At 36.9% G+C, this 19,000-nt stretch overlaps 1 protein-coding gene across 3 annotated transcripts in view; it reads right to left on the bottom strand.

Annotated features, from left to right (window-relative positions):
* Positions 1-15,440, bottom strand: part of TBC1D19 (TBC1 domain family member 19) — a 130,243-nt gene extending 114,803 nt beyond the window's left edge. For all 3 annotated transcript variants that reach the window (XM_020286307.2, XM_076001156.1, XM_020286305.2), the window contains exon 1: positions 15,190-15,440. In XM_020286307.2, coding sequence (XP_020141896.1) covers positions 15,190-15,288 — 99 coding nt within the window. In that variant the 5' untranslated portion in view covers positions 15,289-15,440. The remainder of the gene's footprint in view (positions 1-15,189) is intronic.
* Positions 15,441-19,000: the final 3,560 nt, after the last annotated feature.

Raw genomic sequence — 19,000 nt, 5'->3', positions numbered from 1 at the left:
TTGCTGCTCTGCCGAGTTAACAACATCCTCTTTTTTCTCACACCTCCTCCTCCCCACACAAACTACTACTCTCTAGTCATAGTGAACTGTATTTGCTGATTCCCCAAGTCAAGTCCTTTAAGGGCTCCAGGCTTTTGTTCATGCTTCCTCAGATGGAAGGTACTCCCTTACCACCCTGGCAAACACCTACTAACTTCCAAGACATCCCTCAAATAACACCTTTTCCTACTCCCCCCAGCAAGGATAGAACATTATTTTCCTCTGTTACAGCACTTATCAAATTATAATTTCCAGCTTAGCTATTTAATCTTTTTAACTAGACTATAAATTCATTTTTGCATCCCAAGTATTTACCCTGATGTTAACTGCTACTTGACAAAATTATGTTGACCAAACCACCTTCCACCCTTTTAAAGCAAATTACCTCCCAAAACAAACATGGAACTTGATAAAATTATTTTTAACTGAAGAGACTGGTTTCTAGTCTGTTATTCCTAGGAAAGATTTTAAAAGCCTTAAACCCCCTGTGCATTATTCGAAAGCACCAGAGCAAAAGGAAATAAGCTTTCTTAATCTAGTCTGTATTTGGAAATGATCCAAAGATAGCACAAAATAAAGAATTTTAAAAGAAAAAATTGGTTATTCTTTCTAAACATTTTCAATATTTCAGAGTTGCTAGCCTCCTACGTATAATTTTTATACTAAAGGCAAACCAAATTTACTAACTACCTAAGCTAATTATTAAGAAATCTTCAGAAATTTAAGAATCAAAAGCAGGACTGTGACAAGAGGACAACATGGAAAGGCTCAGTGGTTCTCTAACCTGATTCAGCAGCATAACCCTTTCTGCAAATAGAATCTAAACCCTATTAGGAATCCTACCATATAAAAATACATTGAAAGTGATATTACTATACAATGAAAACAAAAAGCCTTTTCTCATTTACTAATGTTATGACTAACAGGTACAGCATTATTCTGATATAGCCTCAATATCCAACTTATTTCTGTATTTTGTTTTGGTTGCTCAATATAGAGAAAAATCCCAATCACAAACATAAGAGTTTACATTTTTATTCCTTCCCTGGCAATCTCAGCACACACCCAAATTAAACTGATAGAGGAAATGGAAAAAGAAGTGGTTGGAAATTTTATTTTGAGGTAAATCCTAAAATTACTTATCATAAATACAAAAATCAAAGAGCTTCAGATACTTATAATTGCTAAAACTACGCATAACATGGTACCACTACCACATGACATATTGCTAGCTCACTTGTCACACATCTCAGCAGTATGCCATGACAGGGACCTGTTGTTGAACAGATGCACTTGCGCTTTGCCTGGCCAACACCAAGCACAACATACGCACTGCAGTAGGAACATCACTTGGAAAATGTATTAATTCCATGAGCAAACAGGCCCAAACCGACATATTTTAATAGACCAGTGTAGAGTCACATCCTTCCACATCAAGGACACATTTGTAAGCTGTCCCCAACACATGAAGAGAAATAAAAGAAACAGCTCTTTTTCTGGAATCACTCAGAAAAAGTTAATTTGGAGTACAGTAGTGGATTATGCACTAAGTACTTGATATTTAATGCATTTGAAAGAGTGTTGATTCTTAATATAGTTTTTAAATCAAATATTTTTAAATGAATAGAACTTTTCAGAATCCTTGGCTATAACAGAGCAGTTTGAAAACCACTTGGGACTAAATGAGAAGGAGATTTAGTATCAAAATATCTGGAATCTTCTCAGACTTATTTACTAGTTTGGTCAAGTCACTTAACTTCTCTGCATTGCAGTTTTCATCTTTATTTAATAGGAAAAATAATACCTGAAACTAAGTTATTGTGAGGCTCAAATAAAAAAAACCTCAAAGTTATTTTTAGGTTGTGAAGTCCAATATAAATTAAACTTGTTGTTTTTTGAAATATAAGATGTACCCAGATGGCAATGGACTAAATATTTGTAAAAGACTGGCAGGGAAGAGGGTCAGGGGGACCATAAAGTTCTTCTATGTCAACTAACCACTGAATGCCTGCCTCCCTTTGCAAGTGATTTTCTAGCTTACAAACTCTAACTTTGAAACTCTGTCATAAATAAATAAATAAATAAATAAAGTGAAGGATGAAGCTAAAGCGCTCTCTCTCTCTCTCTCTTATTTCTATCTTGCTCACCCATATTAGATTAATGTTCCTAAAAACCAGCTCCATGCTTTTACTCTCCTCATAATATCTCAGTGACCCCTTCACTACCTAAGAATCAAGGCAACCTCACCTAAGCATTCACAACCCTCTAAAAATCTAGTTCCACCCAACCTATATAATCTTATTTCTCTAGAAATGCTCTATAACAGCAACCTTCTACTTAGCCTTCTCACTGGGCCTACATTGGGAATTCACTGCCATCTTCCCACCTTGAGTGCCATCCAGGACTTTGCCAATCCCCAGCCATTCCCTCTCAGTATATTTATACACTATTCATTTGCAGTCTTTTTCCAATAATTAATCAAACACATCCTATGTGCCAGTTGCTGGGTATAAAAAGAAAAACAAAATATAATCCTCCCTCCTCTGAGGAACATACTAAAGGATACAAACAAAAATCTAAGAGAGAAGTGCTATTAAAAATAGGTATACAGCAAACTGATATTAACTGAGCAGCACCTAAGTGGACACACAGGTACTACAGTAATAGGGTATTGGGCAGATGGGAGGGGAGAGGGGTATATACATACATAATGAGTGAGATGTGTACCATCTGGGGGATGGTCATGCTGGAAACTCAGACTTGTGGGGGGAGAAGGGAAAGAGTTTTTATTGAAACTTTAAAATCTGTACCCCTATAATATGCTGAAATAAAAAATAAATAAATAAATAAAAATAGGTATAGAGGCTGAACTAGTTTGCAGTCCCACCAGCAGTGTAGGAGTGTTCCTATCTCTCCACATCCACGCCAACATCTATTGTTTTGGGACTTTTTGATAAAGGCCATTCTTACTGGAAATAAAATGATATTTCATTGTAGTTTTGATTTGCATTTCCCTGATGATTAGAGATGTTGAACATTTTTTCATATGTTTGTTAGCCATTATTCTGTCTTCTTTTGAGAAGTTTCTGTTCATGTCCTTTGCCCACTTTTTGATAGGGTTGTTTGATTTTTTTCTTGCTGATTTTCCTGAGTTCTAAGTAGATTCTAGTTATCAGCCCCTTATCAGATGTGTAGGATGCAAAAATTTTCTCCCATTCTGTAGGTTGTCTGTTTACTTTCAAGACTATTTCTTTGGCTGTGCAGAAGCTTTTTAGTTTGATCATGTCCCATTTATTTATTTTTGTTGCTGCTGTGATTGCCTTTGGGGTCTTCTTCATAAACTATTTGCCTAGGCCGATGTCTAGGAGAGTATTTCCAACATTTTCCTCTAGAATTCTAATAGTTTCATACCTTAGCAATATGGAGATACCTTAAAGTGATACAAGTGGATCTACCATTTGATCCAGCAATCCCATTACTGGGCATCTACCCAAAAGATCAAATGACACTCTACAAAAAAGACACCTGCACTCGAATGTTTATAGCACCACAATTCACAATTGCAAAGCTGTGGAAACAACCCAAATGCCCATCAATTCATGAGTGGATTAATAAAATGTGGTATATGTATACCATGGAATACTATTCAGCTCTAAGAAACAACGGTGAAATAGCACATCTTGTATTTTCCTGGATAGAGCTGGAACCCATACTACTAAGTGAAGTATCCTAAGAATGGAAAAACAAGCACCACATATACTCACCAGCAAACTGGTATTAACTGAGCAGCACCTAAGTGGACACATAGGAACTACATTAATTGGGTATTGGGTGGGTGGGAGGGGGGGCAGGTATATACATACATAATGAGTGAGATGTGCACTGTTGGGGGATGGTCACGCTTGAAGCTCAGACTTGTGGGGGGAGGGAGGGCAAGGGCATTATTTGAAACCTTAAAATTTGTACCCACATAATATGCTGAAATAAAAAAAATAGGAATAATGCTGTTTCCCACATCAATCCCCAAATATCCTTATCATTAGCTTAATTGTTTAGGACTTTGTCTAATTTCTCTCAAGAGTCAATCACCACCCCAGAGGAGAGTTTCAATTAAAACATGTTGAATTAGGTCTCTCCATTTCTTCTTAATAGCTTTGGTTCTTTCCAAAACTGTACACCAGACTTGTTTCTGTAATTCTAGTAGTCCCAGTGGACACACATTGTAGCAAGGAGTAAGTTTTAGTTTCAAATTGAATGTTTTGGCTCTGCAAGAGCTGACCATGCCTTACGCTCAATCTGTGCTGTATAATTCCAGCCCCACTCTAGTTTCTCTCTCCTAAGGATGGATCCCTCATAGTTTTCTTTGGCTGACATGCCCAAGTTGACCCACTTCTCAGCCAGCACTAGTTGTCTTGTTCCCCTTTCATCCACATCTTTACTTCTTAGACTCCTTTCATGATACACTTTATGCCTGTCTTCAGCTCACAGGTACTGTGTTTCCCAGAAAATAAGACCTACCCATAAAATAAGCCCTAGCAGGATTTCTAAGCATTTGCACAATATAAGCCCTACCCCCAAAATAAGACCTAGTGATGGGCGTGGCTACACAGCATATCTGCACAACCCATGCATTTTGTCCACAGAGCGGTAAAGAACATGAGCAGCCCTTCTCATCTGCCCCATGAGAGCTCTATTGCTCGACATGAGAGATTGGGGCCAATGGTTCTAAAGGAAATAGAGTCGCAAGAAATTCAGGATGGAATTCGGGGTTTGGAGAGTTATTATGATGTTCCAGAAGAAGACGACTTAACTATATTTGAATAAATGTAGATTGTACTGTACTTAAAAAAAATAACACATCCCCTGAAAATAAGCCCTAGGGTGTCTTCTTGAGGAAAAATGAATATAAGACTCTGTCGTATTTTCAGGGAAACATAAAAGTAATCAGTCTTCAGTTCACAGGTAGTAATCAATTTTCTCTCTCTCATTTCAATTTGGTCTTACCTAATTCAAGAACCCACATGACCTTCTTAAACAACTTAGTGCTGAAATAAAATATGAAGAGATATACTTACACAAAGCAAACCCACATGTTAATATTTATCTTATATTTTAAGTAAATATATTCTATGGAGATAAGAACTCCCCTATTTTGAAATCCTTTACACCATCATTCATTTCTTCACTGTTTTATTTTTCAGGAGTAAAAGACACAATAGCCAAAACAGATATGGGTAAGGATGACACCACTCCCTGGTTCACACCAAATGCAATCAGAGTCCCTGAATCAATAATTTATATATCAACTGCAGTAGTCCAATCTGGAGGTCCCCTAGCATATGCCAAATCCTGCCCTAAAGAGATATATAAAAAAAGGACAAAAGATATTATGCTCTAATCATGGCACAGGCCTTTTAATACCAATATATGTTTTATATATGTTCTATACACTTGAGATACAATTTTATAAGTTCTTTTAGTATAGGGTCACTAGTATCGAGATGCTCTGAGTTCTAGACTTATGACAACCTGTTAGTTGCATTATTCCTTCTCTCCCCAAAGCCTATCTTCTTTCAGGTTCCTTCCTCTCACAATTCTATTATTTATAATGACAATCTTAGTAACAAGACCTATTAAACACTTAATGGAATAGAAATAACATTTGGGGATTTACACAACATCCATTTTAAATACAAATAATGCATGATAACACAAAATAACAATGCTAATCTTGTGTTAAGACATCAAATTTGGAATTAGGCTATCACTGCAGTGTCTAGAAGATGAGTGAGCAAATTCAATTTTAACATAGAGGTTGACTTCACAAAATAACTCAGGAAAACTCAGAAAACAAACAAAAAAATCCTTTCCAGAGAACACAAATTCTATGTTATCACATTGTTAAACAATTAAACTTCAATATATAAAGGGATACATTAAAATACAGTCAATGTCTATATATGCTAAGAAAAGAGGTAGAGGTGAGGAAAAAATATCTAAAAAATCACTTATAATTGGCTTTGGGGGTTTTTTTGTTTTTTTGTTTTTGAGACAGAGTCTCACTTTGTTGTCCAGGCTAGAGTGAGTGCCATGGCATCAGCCTAGCTCACAGCAACCTCAAACTCCTGGGCTCAAGCAATCCTGCTGCCTCAGCCTCCCGAGTAACTGGGACTACAGGCATGCGCCACCATGCCCGGCTAATTTTTTCTATATATATTAGTTGGCCAATTAATTTCTTTCTATTTATAGTAGAGATGGAGTCTCGATCTTGCTCAGGCTGCTTTCGAACTCTTGACCTAGAGCAATCTGCCCGCCTTGGCCTCCCAGAGAGCTAGGATTACAGGTGTGAGCCACCGCGCCCGGCCTGACCAAGTTTGTTTATCACATTTTCAACTTGCATGGTTATTCCGCCCGCCTCGGCCTTTCAGAGTGCTAAGATTATAGGCATGAGCCACCTCGCCCGACCTATAATTGGCTTTGAAATATGCTACGTGATTTTGTTTTCCTCATTAAGTTGGGCCAACACTGCTCTAGCAATTTCTGAATCTACCTCAACAGATAAAATGAAGGCAATGCAGAACATGCTGGTGGCAGGAAAATGCCCTCCTAATTGAATTTTTAAAAGCAAGTAACAAATAAACAACCAGTTGTTTAAAAGTATATTATCAAAACTGATTTTTAAGTTGCCTTTTAGGAGTTATTTGATTTCCACTAAACATCAGTGCTAATAGATATAAACTAAGGCTAAGTTGGTACCATATATTTTTCAAGTCCAAGATTATATTATTTTAAAAGATCTATAATTATATTCTTTTAAAGTATGAATCTATATTATAGATCTCTTGATATAAAATATAGGTCTTTTTTTACTTATCTGGTTCTTAAAACCAGCCAAACACATTTTTAGTTTCTCATGTAATCATCTCCTTACCACTGCTTTACCTTTCTCTTTCCATTTCCTTGCCCAACTTTCCATTACTTCAAGGATTAACCCCCTGATGTTATATATACAGATCCATAATCCTTTATTTGAAATCCTGAAACCTGGAAAGCTTTGCAAAACAAGTTTTTCATGACTGAATTGGTGGCACAATCTGTCCTGACTTGGACTCATTTGGTGGCAAAAACCCAATCTGACTTAAATTGACATGAGACTATTTCTAGGCCTTATTTATCACACTTAGTATGAAAATTCACATATTTTGCTGCAGAAATATTAATGTATATTACAAGGTCCTGCCAGACCCCAGTGAGGATATTAAATAGCATACAGAATAGACACGAATTACCTTTTTAAAATTTAAAAATATGTGAATTCCTAAACAAACCTAGGCCCCAGATTTTGGATAAAGGATTGTGGACTAGTATATATTTATTTGTAATACTATCATCTTTCCATGAGGGCACAACTTTATTTTATTCACTGTTGTATTCCCTGGGCCTAGAATTATGCTTGACATATAGTAAAGTCTCAAGAATACTTGTTGATGATCACATTTAATTAATATAAGTAGAGTTCAAAATAGGAACAAAAATATTTCTTCACAGCAGTAATCACAAAATGAGGTTATATTATACACAGGTCCTGAATCTCTTACTTGCAATTCTGAAATACAAAAAGCTTTGAAAACAAAGCATTTTGTCATCACTGCTTATTTTCTGGAACTTTAAGATTTTCTATAAATTAGGAAACCACTATTAATTTATTAGATCCCAAATTTGAATAAAAAATATTTAAAGGGTAAACATTTTCAAGAAGAGCAGAGCCTCATACCAGAATTTGAATTCCTTTAGGGCAAGGATGCTTTTAGTAATGTTATATTACCTAGCGAATGATCTGGCACATAGTAGGCACTCAATACCTATCGTTAGAATGAACATTAAAAGGAATGGGGATTTACTCCATTTACTAAATACACATTTTTAAAAATGTATTTATTTATTTTTTCCCAAATTCTGTGGGTACAAATATTGTTAGGGTTACATATCTTGCCCCTGCCCCCCTCCCCACCCCACTCTGCCAGAGCTTCAAGCGTGTCCAGTCTTCAAGTGGTACGCCCTGCACCCACCATGAATGTGCGTACCCTTCCCTTTCTCCCCCCTTCCACCTGTTCACCTCCCATTAACAAAAAAAAATTTTTTTTAGACATTTTGGTTACAGTGTATTTCTTTGCCTCTCCCTAAAAAGGGATAGAGGTAATCCTTTCCCCTCTACAATGCTCATTACATCCTTAAGATGTGGGTCTCCCCACCTCAGATCCCTCTTGAACACTACAATTATTTGAACACCATAGTTTTAGGCTGTCAGTATCAATTTGATGGTGAGTAGATGTGTAGCCCATTTTCCAGGTCTTGTGTCATCTCGCTTTGTTTTACAGGCTTAAGCTTAATCCACGATAGCATAAACAGTGCTAGTTCACTATCGTTTCTTAGGATTGAGTAATATTCCATTGTGAGTATATACCACATTTTAGTTATCCATTCATGAGTTGACAGGCACTGGGTAGTTTCCATGTCCGTGCAATAGTGAATTGTGCTGCTATAAACATTCGGGTGCAGATGTCTTTATAATAGAGTGACTTATGTTCTTTTGGATAGATGCTCAACAATGCTATTGCTGGGTCAAATGGTTTTTCTATTTGAGGAATCTCTATCTTGTGGCAGTCATTTTGCTAAGTGTGGGAAGCAGCAAAACTAGAGAGACATAGACTCTTCCTGCCTTCCAGAAACACAGACTTGGAAGCAACCAAGTTGTCTTTCAACAGGTGACTGTATAAACAAACTCTGGTAAATGCATACAATAAGATATTATTTGGTTTAAAAAAAACATTAGCTATCAAGCCACAAAAAAAAGAGAGAAAGGAACATTAAATGCATGTTGCTACATGAAAGATGCAAGTGAAAAGACTACATACATACTATGTAACTTAGAGACAGTAAAAATTGATTGCCAGGGTCTTGGGGTGGGGCAGAAGGAAGGGAAGAATGAACAGGTAAGGCACAGGAGATTTTTAGGGCAATGAAACTATTCTGTATGATACTGACAAATACATTGTTTATTTGTCAAAATTCATAGTTACCAAGGGCATTGGTAACACCTATGACCCCAGGTGCTCAGAAGGCCGAGGCAGGAAGATCCCTGGACCAGCCTGGACAACATAGTAAAACCCACAGAACTGTAACACAAAGAATGAACCCTAATATAAACTATGGATTTTAGTTAATAATAATGTATCAATATTAGTTTAACTGTAACAAATGTACCACACTAATGCAAAATGTTAATAATAGAGGAAACTATGTGCAAGGGGAGAGAGATATATGGAAACTATACTTTCTTGTTCAATTGTTCTGTAAATCTAAAACTATCTGAAGGTTATTAACTTTAAAAATCTCCCCAAATTGAAAATCCCAGACATAGGCTTCATTAGAGAATTCTTCTGAACATTTAAAAATAACAAATCTCATAACACTGTTGCAGCAAATAGAAAATTTTAAAAAGGAGGCAATACTTCTGTACTCATTTTATAAGGCCAAAATAACCTTGATATAAAACCTGATAAAGACACTACAAGATATGAAAATTAGCTCTTCCCCTAAGCAGCCTGAGGTGATCTGTGAAAAGGGTTCGCTACTCGACCTAGAAAACCCCACAAAATCATACAAGTCAAGATTCAAAAGTGAATCTTCATGCACTTTGAGCCCACTTGTGAAACTACTCAGACCACCAGGGGTATGCATATACGAAAAGCCTCCAAGAATCTAAAAGACGACTCTTTAAAGAAACAACAGGTACCATTCCAACATTACGACGGTGGAGTTGGTAGCTGTGCCGAGGTGAAACAGTGGGGCTGGACACAGAGTCGGTGGCCCTAAAAGAGTGCTGAATTTTGCTGCACATGCTTAAAAATGCAGAGAGTAACGCTGAACTTAGGGGTTTAGATGTTGATTCTCTGGTCATTGAGCATATCCAAGCGAACAAAGCACCAAGATGCCACACCGAACTTACAGAGCTCATGGTCGGATTAACCCATACATGAGCTTCCCCTACCACATCGAGATGATCTTCACTGAAAAGGAACAAATTACTCTAAACCCAGAAGAGGAGGTTGCACAGAAGAAAAAGATATCCCAGAAGAAACTGAAGAAATAAAACCCTATGGCATGGGAATAGATGCAACATAAAATAAATGCAAAAACACTAAAAAAAAGAAGAAAAGGAAGGAAAATTACATACCAGTCTTTCTCATAACATAGTAGCAATCCTTAAACACTTATTAGAGTTCTGCTAAGTCTATCATAGAAAGCCACCGCAAAAGAATGTGAGTTCTAGCCTAACAATGAGAAAAAAACAGTATACTCTTCAAAGTCAGATTCTAAATTACTTTATCTTTGGCAGAACACAGGAAAAAAAGGAGAGGATATCATACAAGGGGGTAAGAAGAAATCAACCCAAATGTTAACTATTATAGACTATGTACGGGCTAGCATGTCAGTTTGGAATCACTGGGAACTCAAACCACAAGGAGAATTCACACTCCTTTGCATGTTCTTTTCCATGGGTATACACCAGTTACCCACAAAAAGGATTGGGAGCAGAGCAGGAAGCTGCAGAGAGCACCATTTTGTAGCATAGGTGTGCAAGAAGGCTGCCACTACAGGGCAAATTTAAAACGGCTACTTTGGCCAAATTTTTCTCTCATGTCAGGCAAAGGCCTTAACCACTGAAGGAAGGTTCAGAAACCCTCCCATTCTTGAGACAAAGCAATAATTTGTTGCTTCTAAGGGTGGGATAGATTCAAAAGCCCTCTGCCTCATAGGAAGGTAAGAAAACTCTCTTGAGCCAGGATCCTACCCAATACAAAGGAGAGGTAAACTGGCACTAGGGAAAGGGCCAACTATGTCTCTTTCACCCAATACTTGCTACAGACACCAGGTGGAGCTGAGTTGCCAAATGGAGAAGGGGAAGGAACATCCAAAGGTGAGAAAAATCCACTCCCAAGGATAAGGCACATGGACTGAGACAGAAGAATAGAGTCCTACCGTGAGCCTAGGACTGACTAACAAAGGACAGACTACTGCTGTGGGAGAGACAAGAAGAGAAAGATCTCCCTCTGTATGCACTGAAGACAATGACAGCAACAACAAAACCCATACTTGACCCTTGACTATACTGACTGAAGCCTCCACACTTAGTAAAGACATAGAATACTTGAACAAAGTTATCTACTTGATCTAATTGACATGTATAGAACAGAAACAGCAGAATAAACACACTTTTCAAGTGCACATAGAACATTCAACAAGGTAGAATTTATTGTGGGTCATAAAGGAAACATCAATAAATTTAAAAGAACTAAAATCATACACATTATGTCTTTTTCTTTTATTTGAGACAAGGTCTCTCCTGTTGTCTGGGCTAGTGCAGTGGCATCATCATAGCTCACTGCAATCCTCAAATCATGGGCTTAAGTGATCCTCCTGCCTCAGCCTCCCAGGTAGCTAGGACTACAGGTATGTGCCACCATGCTCAGCTAATTTTCTTCAATTTTTTTTTTTTTTTTAGAGACAAGGTCTTACTATGTTGCCCAGGGTGGTCTCAAACCCCTGGCCTCAAACAATAATCCCACGTCAGCCTCCCAAAATGTTAGGATTATAAGTGAGCCACTGTACCCTCCCGTGTTCTTGACCATAATAGAATTAAACTAGAAATCAATCAAAGAAAGTCATTAGCAAACAATGTATTTCTAAACAACCCATAGGTTAAAGTCACAGGAGAATTTTTACAAATTTTTGAATTGAGTGAAAATGATAATACAATACATCATAATCCATGAAACCCAGATAAAGCAGTATATAGAGGAAAATTTATAGCATAATAGCATTAGAAGGGAATGAAGGTCTCAAATCAATAATCTAAATTTCTACCTTAATGACTAGAAAAATGCAAGTTAAATCCAAAGCAAGCAAAACAATAATAATAAAGGGAAAAATCAGAGACTGAAAACAGAAAAACAATGAAACCAAAAGCTAGTTCCTTGAAAATATTAATAAAATTGATAATTCTGTAGCCAGATTAATCAAAAAAAGATAAAACACACATTGCAATATAAAGAATGAAAGAGGATCTGGCCCTACAAATACAATAGACACTAAAAGGAAAATAAGAGATTAATATAAATAACTTTATGCCAATAAGTTTGACAATGTAGATTAAGTGCAGCAAATTATTGAAATATAAAAACTACCAAACCTTAAAGAAGAAGAAACAGATAACCTGAATAGCTCTGCAAATACTTTTAAATTGATATTTTTTTATTAAAAATGTTCCCACAAAGAAAATTCTATGCCCTAATGACTTTGCTGGGAATTCTATCAAGTGTTTAAGGAGAAAATAATAATTGTTTGCAAATTCTTCCAGAAAATAGATGAGGGAACACTTCCCAACTCATTTTATAAGATCAGCATTACTTGATATCAAAACCCAAAAGAAAATGTTACAAGAAAAGAAACTACAAACCAATATCTTTCATGAATACAGTTGCCAAATCTTTAGCAAAATATTAGCAAAGTGAATCAACAGATATGATGCATCATAACCAAGTGGAATTTTTCTCAGGAACACAAAATTGGTGCAACATTCAAAGCCAATTAGAGTTATTTACCACATCAACATGAACAGAAAAAAAATCACATGAACATATCTACAGAGCCAAGAAAAGTATTTAACAAAATTCAACCTCCATTCATGATGAAACTCTGAGAAAACCAGGGACAGAAGAGAGCTTCCTGAACCTGATAAAAAGCAATACAATATTGCACTGGAGGCATTATCCAGTACAGTAAGTCAACAAAAGGAATAAAAAGCATACAGATTGAAAATGAAGAAGTAAAACTGTCTTTATTTGCCTATGATACATGTACCTCGAAAATCCTAAGTAATCTACAAAAAGGTCCTATAATAAGTAAGTTTAGCAAGGTCTCAGGATACACAGTAAATATACCAATATCCATTGTATTTGTGTATACTAAAAATAAACAATTGGAAAGTGAAATGAGAAAAAAAATCACAATTTATAACAGCATCAAAAAATATTAAATACTTAGAGAAAAACTTTAAAAAACAGTATGCAATATTTGCATACTGAAACTATAAAACACTGGCAAGAGAAAATTAAAAAGGTATAAATAAATGAAGAGATTAACTATGTTTACAGGCCATAAAACTCAATAGTGTTAAAATGTCAATTTCCCCCAAATTGATTTATAGATTCAACATAATCCCAATTCAAATCCCAACAAGTTTTGTAGTAATTCACAAATTAACCTAGAATAGCCAAAATAATTTTGAAAAAGAGGAACAGAGATAGAGGACTAACTACTGTTCTCAAGGCTTATTATAAAGTTACAAAAAGCAAGGCAGGGTAGTATTGCACAATGAACAAACAGATCAATGGAAGAAAACAGAAAACCAGAAAGAGTTGTGTGTATGTATGTGTATGTACAATTTATTTTCAACAAAGGTGTCAAAAAATTAGTGGAGAAAGGATAGCTTTTTTTGACAAATCAGTACTGGAAATACTGGACATCTATAAGCAAAAATAAATAAATAAAAATTTAAAAAGTTTACCTTGCACTATATACAAAAATTGGCTCAAAAATAGATCACAGATCTAAATGTAGAAGCTAAAACTATAAAACTTCTAGAAAAAACATAGGAGAAACTTTTTTTTGAGAGTTTGAGTTAGGCAAAAAGTTTTAAGTAGGACACAAAAAGCACAAACCATAATAAAAACTTATGTCATCAAAATTAAACATTTTTGCTCTTTGAAAGATCCAGTTAATAAAAAGATAAGCCACAGACTGGGAGAAAACATTTGCAAGATTCATATCTGATAAAGACTTGTATCATATATAAAGAATCCTTACAACTCAACAATAAAAATACAAACAACACATTTTTTAAACTGGCAAAAGATATGAACAGACTTCACCAAAGAAGATGAGAAAACACACATGAGAAAATCCTTAATATTATTAGTCATTAGGGAAATGCAATTAAAGCTACAATGAGATAACATTATGCTCCTACTATAAGTGTGTAATTAATTAATAAAAATAAATCAAAAACTAGCAACATCAAGTGCTATCAAGAATGCAGAACAACTGGAAGTCTCATAATTGCTGGTGAGAATGTAAAATGGTACAGCCACTTTGGGAAAGTTTGGCAGTTTCTTATAGAATTAAACATTATACTTACTATATAACTCAGCAATCCAATCCTAGGTATTTATCCAAGAAAATAAGAAAAAAAAAATCCAAGCAAAAAACCTATACCAGAATGTGTATATCAGCTTTACTCATAATCTCTAAAACCAGAAAACAACCCAAGTGTCCTTCACACAATTAAGCATAAACAAACCATAATATATTCAAACACTGAAATAGTATTCACCAATAAAAAAGGAACAGAACTACTGAAATACCAACAACATGGATTGAATCTCAAAAGCATTATGTTAAATGACATAAAGGAGGCATAGAAGTTTACATACTTATTCCATTTATATGACATTCACAAAAAAGGCAAAGGTCTCTTGATCAATCTGTGCATGCTCAGTGCCTGGCACGTATAAATACCCAATAAATGCTGGATAGGTGAATAGAAAAGTGATCAATGCAGGGAGGGTAAAGTATAAGAAAATGATACATTGACGCGGAAGCAGAAAGACACCTGGGACCAAGTCCACTCACCCACAAGATGGAAAAAGTGAGATAAGGCGTGGTCCAAACTACCTTCAGTAAGTCCAGCTGCTTAAAAAATCAGATTCTTGTATCTATGACCACAAGAATAGATATATGAATGAGTAAACTCAGCGTTTCTCTGGCCTGAAGGAAGGTGTGATGCGCCCCACCCTTCTTTAAAAGTCTATTTCCTATGCCTGGGGCCGAGCAAGCATTGCTTGCACCAGAGGACTCTAGTTTTTGTTTTTGATTTTTTTTGTTTTGTTTTGTTTTGTTTGCGAACCAGAGTGGAGCTGGAGACCCCATCAGAGGCGAGCTCTGCCTTGGGTTAGGAGGGTGTAGAAGGAGACGAGACCTCACCGCGGCACCGCCCGTCTCCATCCCTTCCCACCCGGCCTCACTTACCCAGGCCTGCCGTTCCAGCTGAGCGTACAAATTGGAGCCCTTGAGCTTTTGGACTATCTGGGCAATAATGAGAGAGATATCCGACTCCTCCTGCGACATTTCCCCTGCCCTAGCCCGCCGAGCCGCGGGGACAGGCCGCCGGCGCGGAAAGAACCGGCTACCAGGTCCCACTAAGGGCCAGTGACAATTCTTCGGGACCTTATTATGCTGGGACTCCTCCAGCGGGCGTTACTAGGCAACTGCGGGGCCGTGTGTCCGTGCCTCTCTGGTCCCCTCCGCGCTTGAAGGCCCCAGCGCCTGTGTTCCGCCGGTGGAAAAAGACCCGGGCGGGGAGGTAGTTTTTCATTCCATTGTTCCTGCCTCGTCTACGATTAAAAGGCGAAAACTGAAGCTCTTTTTTCTGGAGCCACAGAGCCTCAGATGCACAAAGGAAACCCAGAGAGTTGTGTATTTCACTACGTAAAGGATCATTCTTCCACTTCTCAATCTCTGCAGAAACAGAGCTGCGCACAAATTGATACGATACGGCAAATTACGCCCAAGGATTGCCAGGCTCTAACACTAGCTGTGTGAACATGGACGAGGTGCTTAAATTTCAGAACTCAAGTCCCCCTCTGTAAAATAATACCAAGTTCACAGGATGTTGTGATGTTTTACCGCAGCTAAGGTAAAAATGGTGAAAGTGCCTAGCAGTCCATTTTATTTCATTTTCTTCCGTTTTTATTCCCTGGAGTCTTATAGAGAGAAGTAAATATGCAATCTCTTCTCATCTAACAACTCCAAATTAACCGCGAAGTATTATTGATAGCTTTTCTGCAAATGATTAGCAATTCAAGGATGAGTAAGACATTGTCCCCGTCTTCAAGGAATTTCCTGTCTGGATTCCTCCTCTTCCATGTATTCATTGATTCCATCAGTTATTCATAATTCATTCAGCTCTCAACTTATTGATCATTTGCATACAAGGAACTGTAAAGACACAAAGGTTTAAATAAAATATGGTTCTTGCCTTCAAAGAAATATACAAAAGATTTTTAGGAAAATTAGAGGTAGCTGATTTAAATAATTGAGTGACATTCCCAAAGTCCAGTGGCAACCAGGAAAGGTTCTAATGAATAATACACATATTAGAATTACCTCACAGAAATAATCAAGAATTAATTTCAAATGCCTGTATGCATATTTTAAGCACAGCGGCAAAAATAAGATTCCAGAAAAACAGGCCAAGATTGCTGCAAAAGCTACTCTAGATTAACTACATTAAACTTTAATGTGCTTAGGAATCGCAAGAGACCTTGTAAATCAAATGAAGGTTCTGATTCAATAGGTCTCTGGTGGGACCTGGTAAACTTCATTTCTCACAAGTCCCATGAGATTGTGGTGCCAGTGATCCAAAGACTACATTCTGAATAGCCAAGGACTAATGCAGGTAAACAACAGGAATTCAAAGGGACTGGACCCCTTACATCCATGCGCAATACTCTTAACATTGGTAACACTGCCATCTAGAATACTGTGATGATAAGTACAAATTTTGAATAACCCATTCAGTCGTGTGTTTATTAAAACAACTTTAGAAAGAGGCAGTCAGGAAAGAAACAAAGCACTTAAAGGCATTTAATGACAAACTGTATAAAACGTAGTTTCTCTACAAAACATTCTTACAACTCAGAATTTGTCAAACCTACAGTTGAGTGGATCTCTCCAACTCTCTGTAGTCCCTCCATCTCAACACTCCACCCATCCATGAATCTCTGCCACAAACCTCACTTTGAACAAAAAAAGAAAAATTATGGCGACTTCCTTTTTTTATTTATTTTTTATATATCAACCCCTTGGTCAATTTGCAAATGGTGACTTCCCTTTGAGAGTGAAAGTGGTGGAGTGATTAGTAGCTAAAGAGATAAATATACTTAAGTTGAAAAGGGTTATAGAATGTAGAGGAGAAAATATTAATAGATGAAGCTGTGGAAAAAGAAAAAGCATGGTGCCTGGTGTCAGAAGATATTCTAGCTTCCTTCCTAGTATGTACCCTAGGAATTGCATGAGTCTCTTTCACCGTCAGAGTTTCAGCTTTCTCATCTGTAACAAGAGAGTAAAATACCCACCTGGTGGGATATTATGAGGAACAAATGTACCAAGTATTAAAATATTAATAAACATTAATAAATTAAATATTGAAGCAGAGATGATTAAGTAAAAATAATGCCCAGTTGATAAAGGCATGGAAAGTGATTAAATAAACATAGCAACATATATGAAAGTGCCCAGCACAATCCCTCACATGAATAGAGATTTCAAATAATTTTTTTAAAGGAGAGAACAATTGTAATCTTAAAGCACCAATTAAGAAGTTTAGATTTGATTCTGAAAGCATGTCCAAGCAAAAAAAAAAAAAAAAAAAACTTAATACTACTATTTTAAAATTGGTGTTTTAGAGTACAATTCAATTCTAGAATGCCCTGTACTGTCTTTTTCCAATTCAATTTAAGAAAACTTTTCAGAACACCTGCTCTAGGGTAGAAATGGCAAGGAATGCAAAAATGAGTAAGTGGTCCTTTCTCTCAAGAAATTCTCAAAGGAATGATGAGGCCAGTATACCAAGAGCTGTAATGGTAAACAGACTCCTTGGGTCTCCCACCTGTATGTCTGGAAATTTTATTGCTTTAAAGTCATTGTCCCATAAGAAATTGAAGGTGCAGATTCCCATCTCCACCCCACAAGGGGGAACTTTGCCTTAGAAATCCTTACTGTACCAAGAGTGTGTGGAGATTGGAAAAACCCTCTATCTCAGACATTTCAGAGTAAAACATGACCCAGCCTAACAGATGAATAGCAAGAGGGGTCAATTTTATCTGAGTGGTTAGAACTATATAAACAGGGACAAAAGTAAAATAGATATAGAGGAAAGTGTCCTCAAAATTGTCTCAAATTTAGAACAGAGGTACTTTGGGGTCAACATGAGTAGGGCTCTGGGCCCAACCTGCCTTTCTCAGACCTGCTGTGCTTTGATCTATTTTACATATAATGTCGTGTTGGATTTTGCTGGGGAGAGGCAGAGGATGCATTTGAAAACCACTAACTCGTGGCATTATATGGCAAGGATGTGGACCACATCAAAAACAGGCTGCCAGCCTAACACAAAATTGAGGTACACTTCAGGGATACATTGGAACATATCCTTAATTTATTTGTATAATTGTGGCTTATTTAACCTCTGCCACCCACAGTGAAAAATATTTTCAGTTGTTTTAGGAGTTACTGCTTTTAGCATGCTGTGTCTGCAGAATAAATTGAACTGTATGTTGTCAGGAATCTTTTGAGGATAAATAGAAATTATCCTCAGTAGGCTGGTGGGCCTACTGCAGATGCCCCGCCCAGGAAATGTCCTGAGGCAGAGTTCAAGAGTCTGTTACCAGGACTTGAGCCTGAAACAAGCTCTGTGTTAGTGGAAGGTGCAAAGCCACGGGCCCTGGAACAAAGTGGATGTCTTAGCAAGGAGAAGTGCTTCAAATGGGAAACTGAATTAAATGTCTGATGCAAAGGAGAAGAGAGAAAAAGACAGTACTAAAAAAATGGTTCTTAGCTCAAAATTTCCTTGAGTTCTCATGCTTTATCTCAAACATTCATGAGACTGTATTTATTCCAAAATATGTGTTTATTATAATATAAAAATGTTTTAAATAATGCAACATGCAGAAAATCAATGCACCTTTCTTATCCTTGGTTTTCAGTACGCTCTGGTCATGCAGCTGTATGCTCCATGGCATGCAGTCTCTCAGAAGCCCCAGTGACATTGAATGCAGTGGCC

Source organism: Microcebus murinus, chromosome 3, assembly GCF_040939455.1.
Source record: "Microcebus murinus isolate Inina chromosome 3, M.murinus_Inina_mat1.0, whole genome shotgun sequence".
Lineage (NCBI taxonomy): Eukaryota > Metazoa > Chordata > Mammalia > Primates > Cheirogaleidae > Microcebus > Microcebus murinus.
This window is presented reverse-complemented; position numbering and strand designations above follow the sequence as displayed.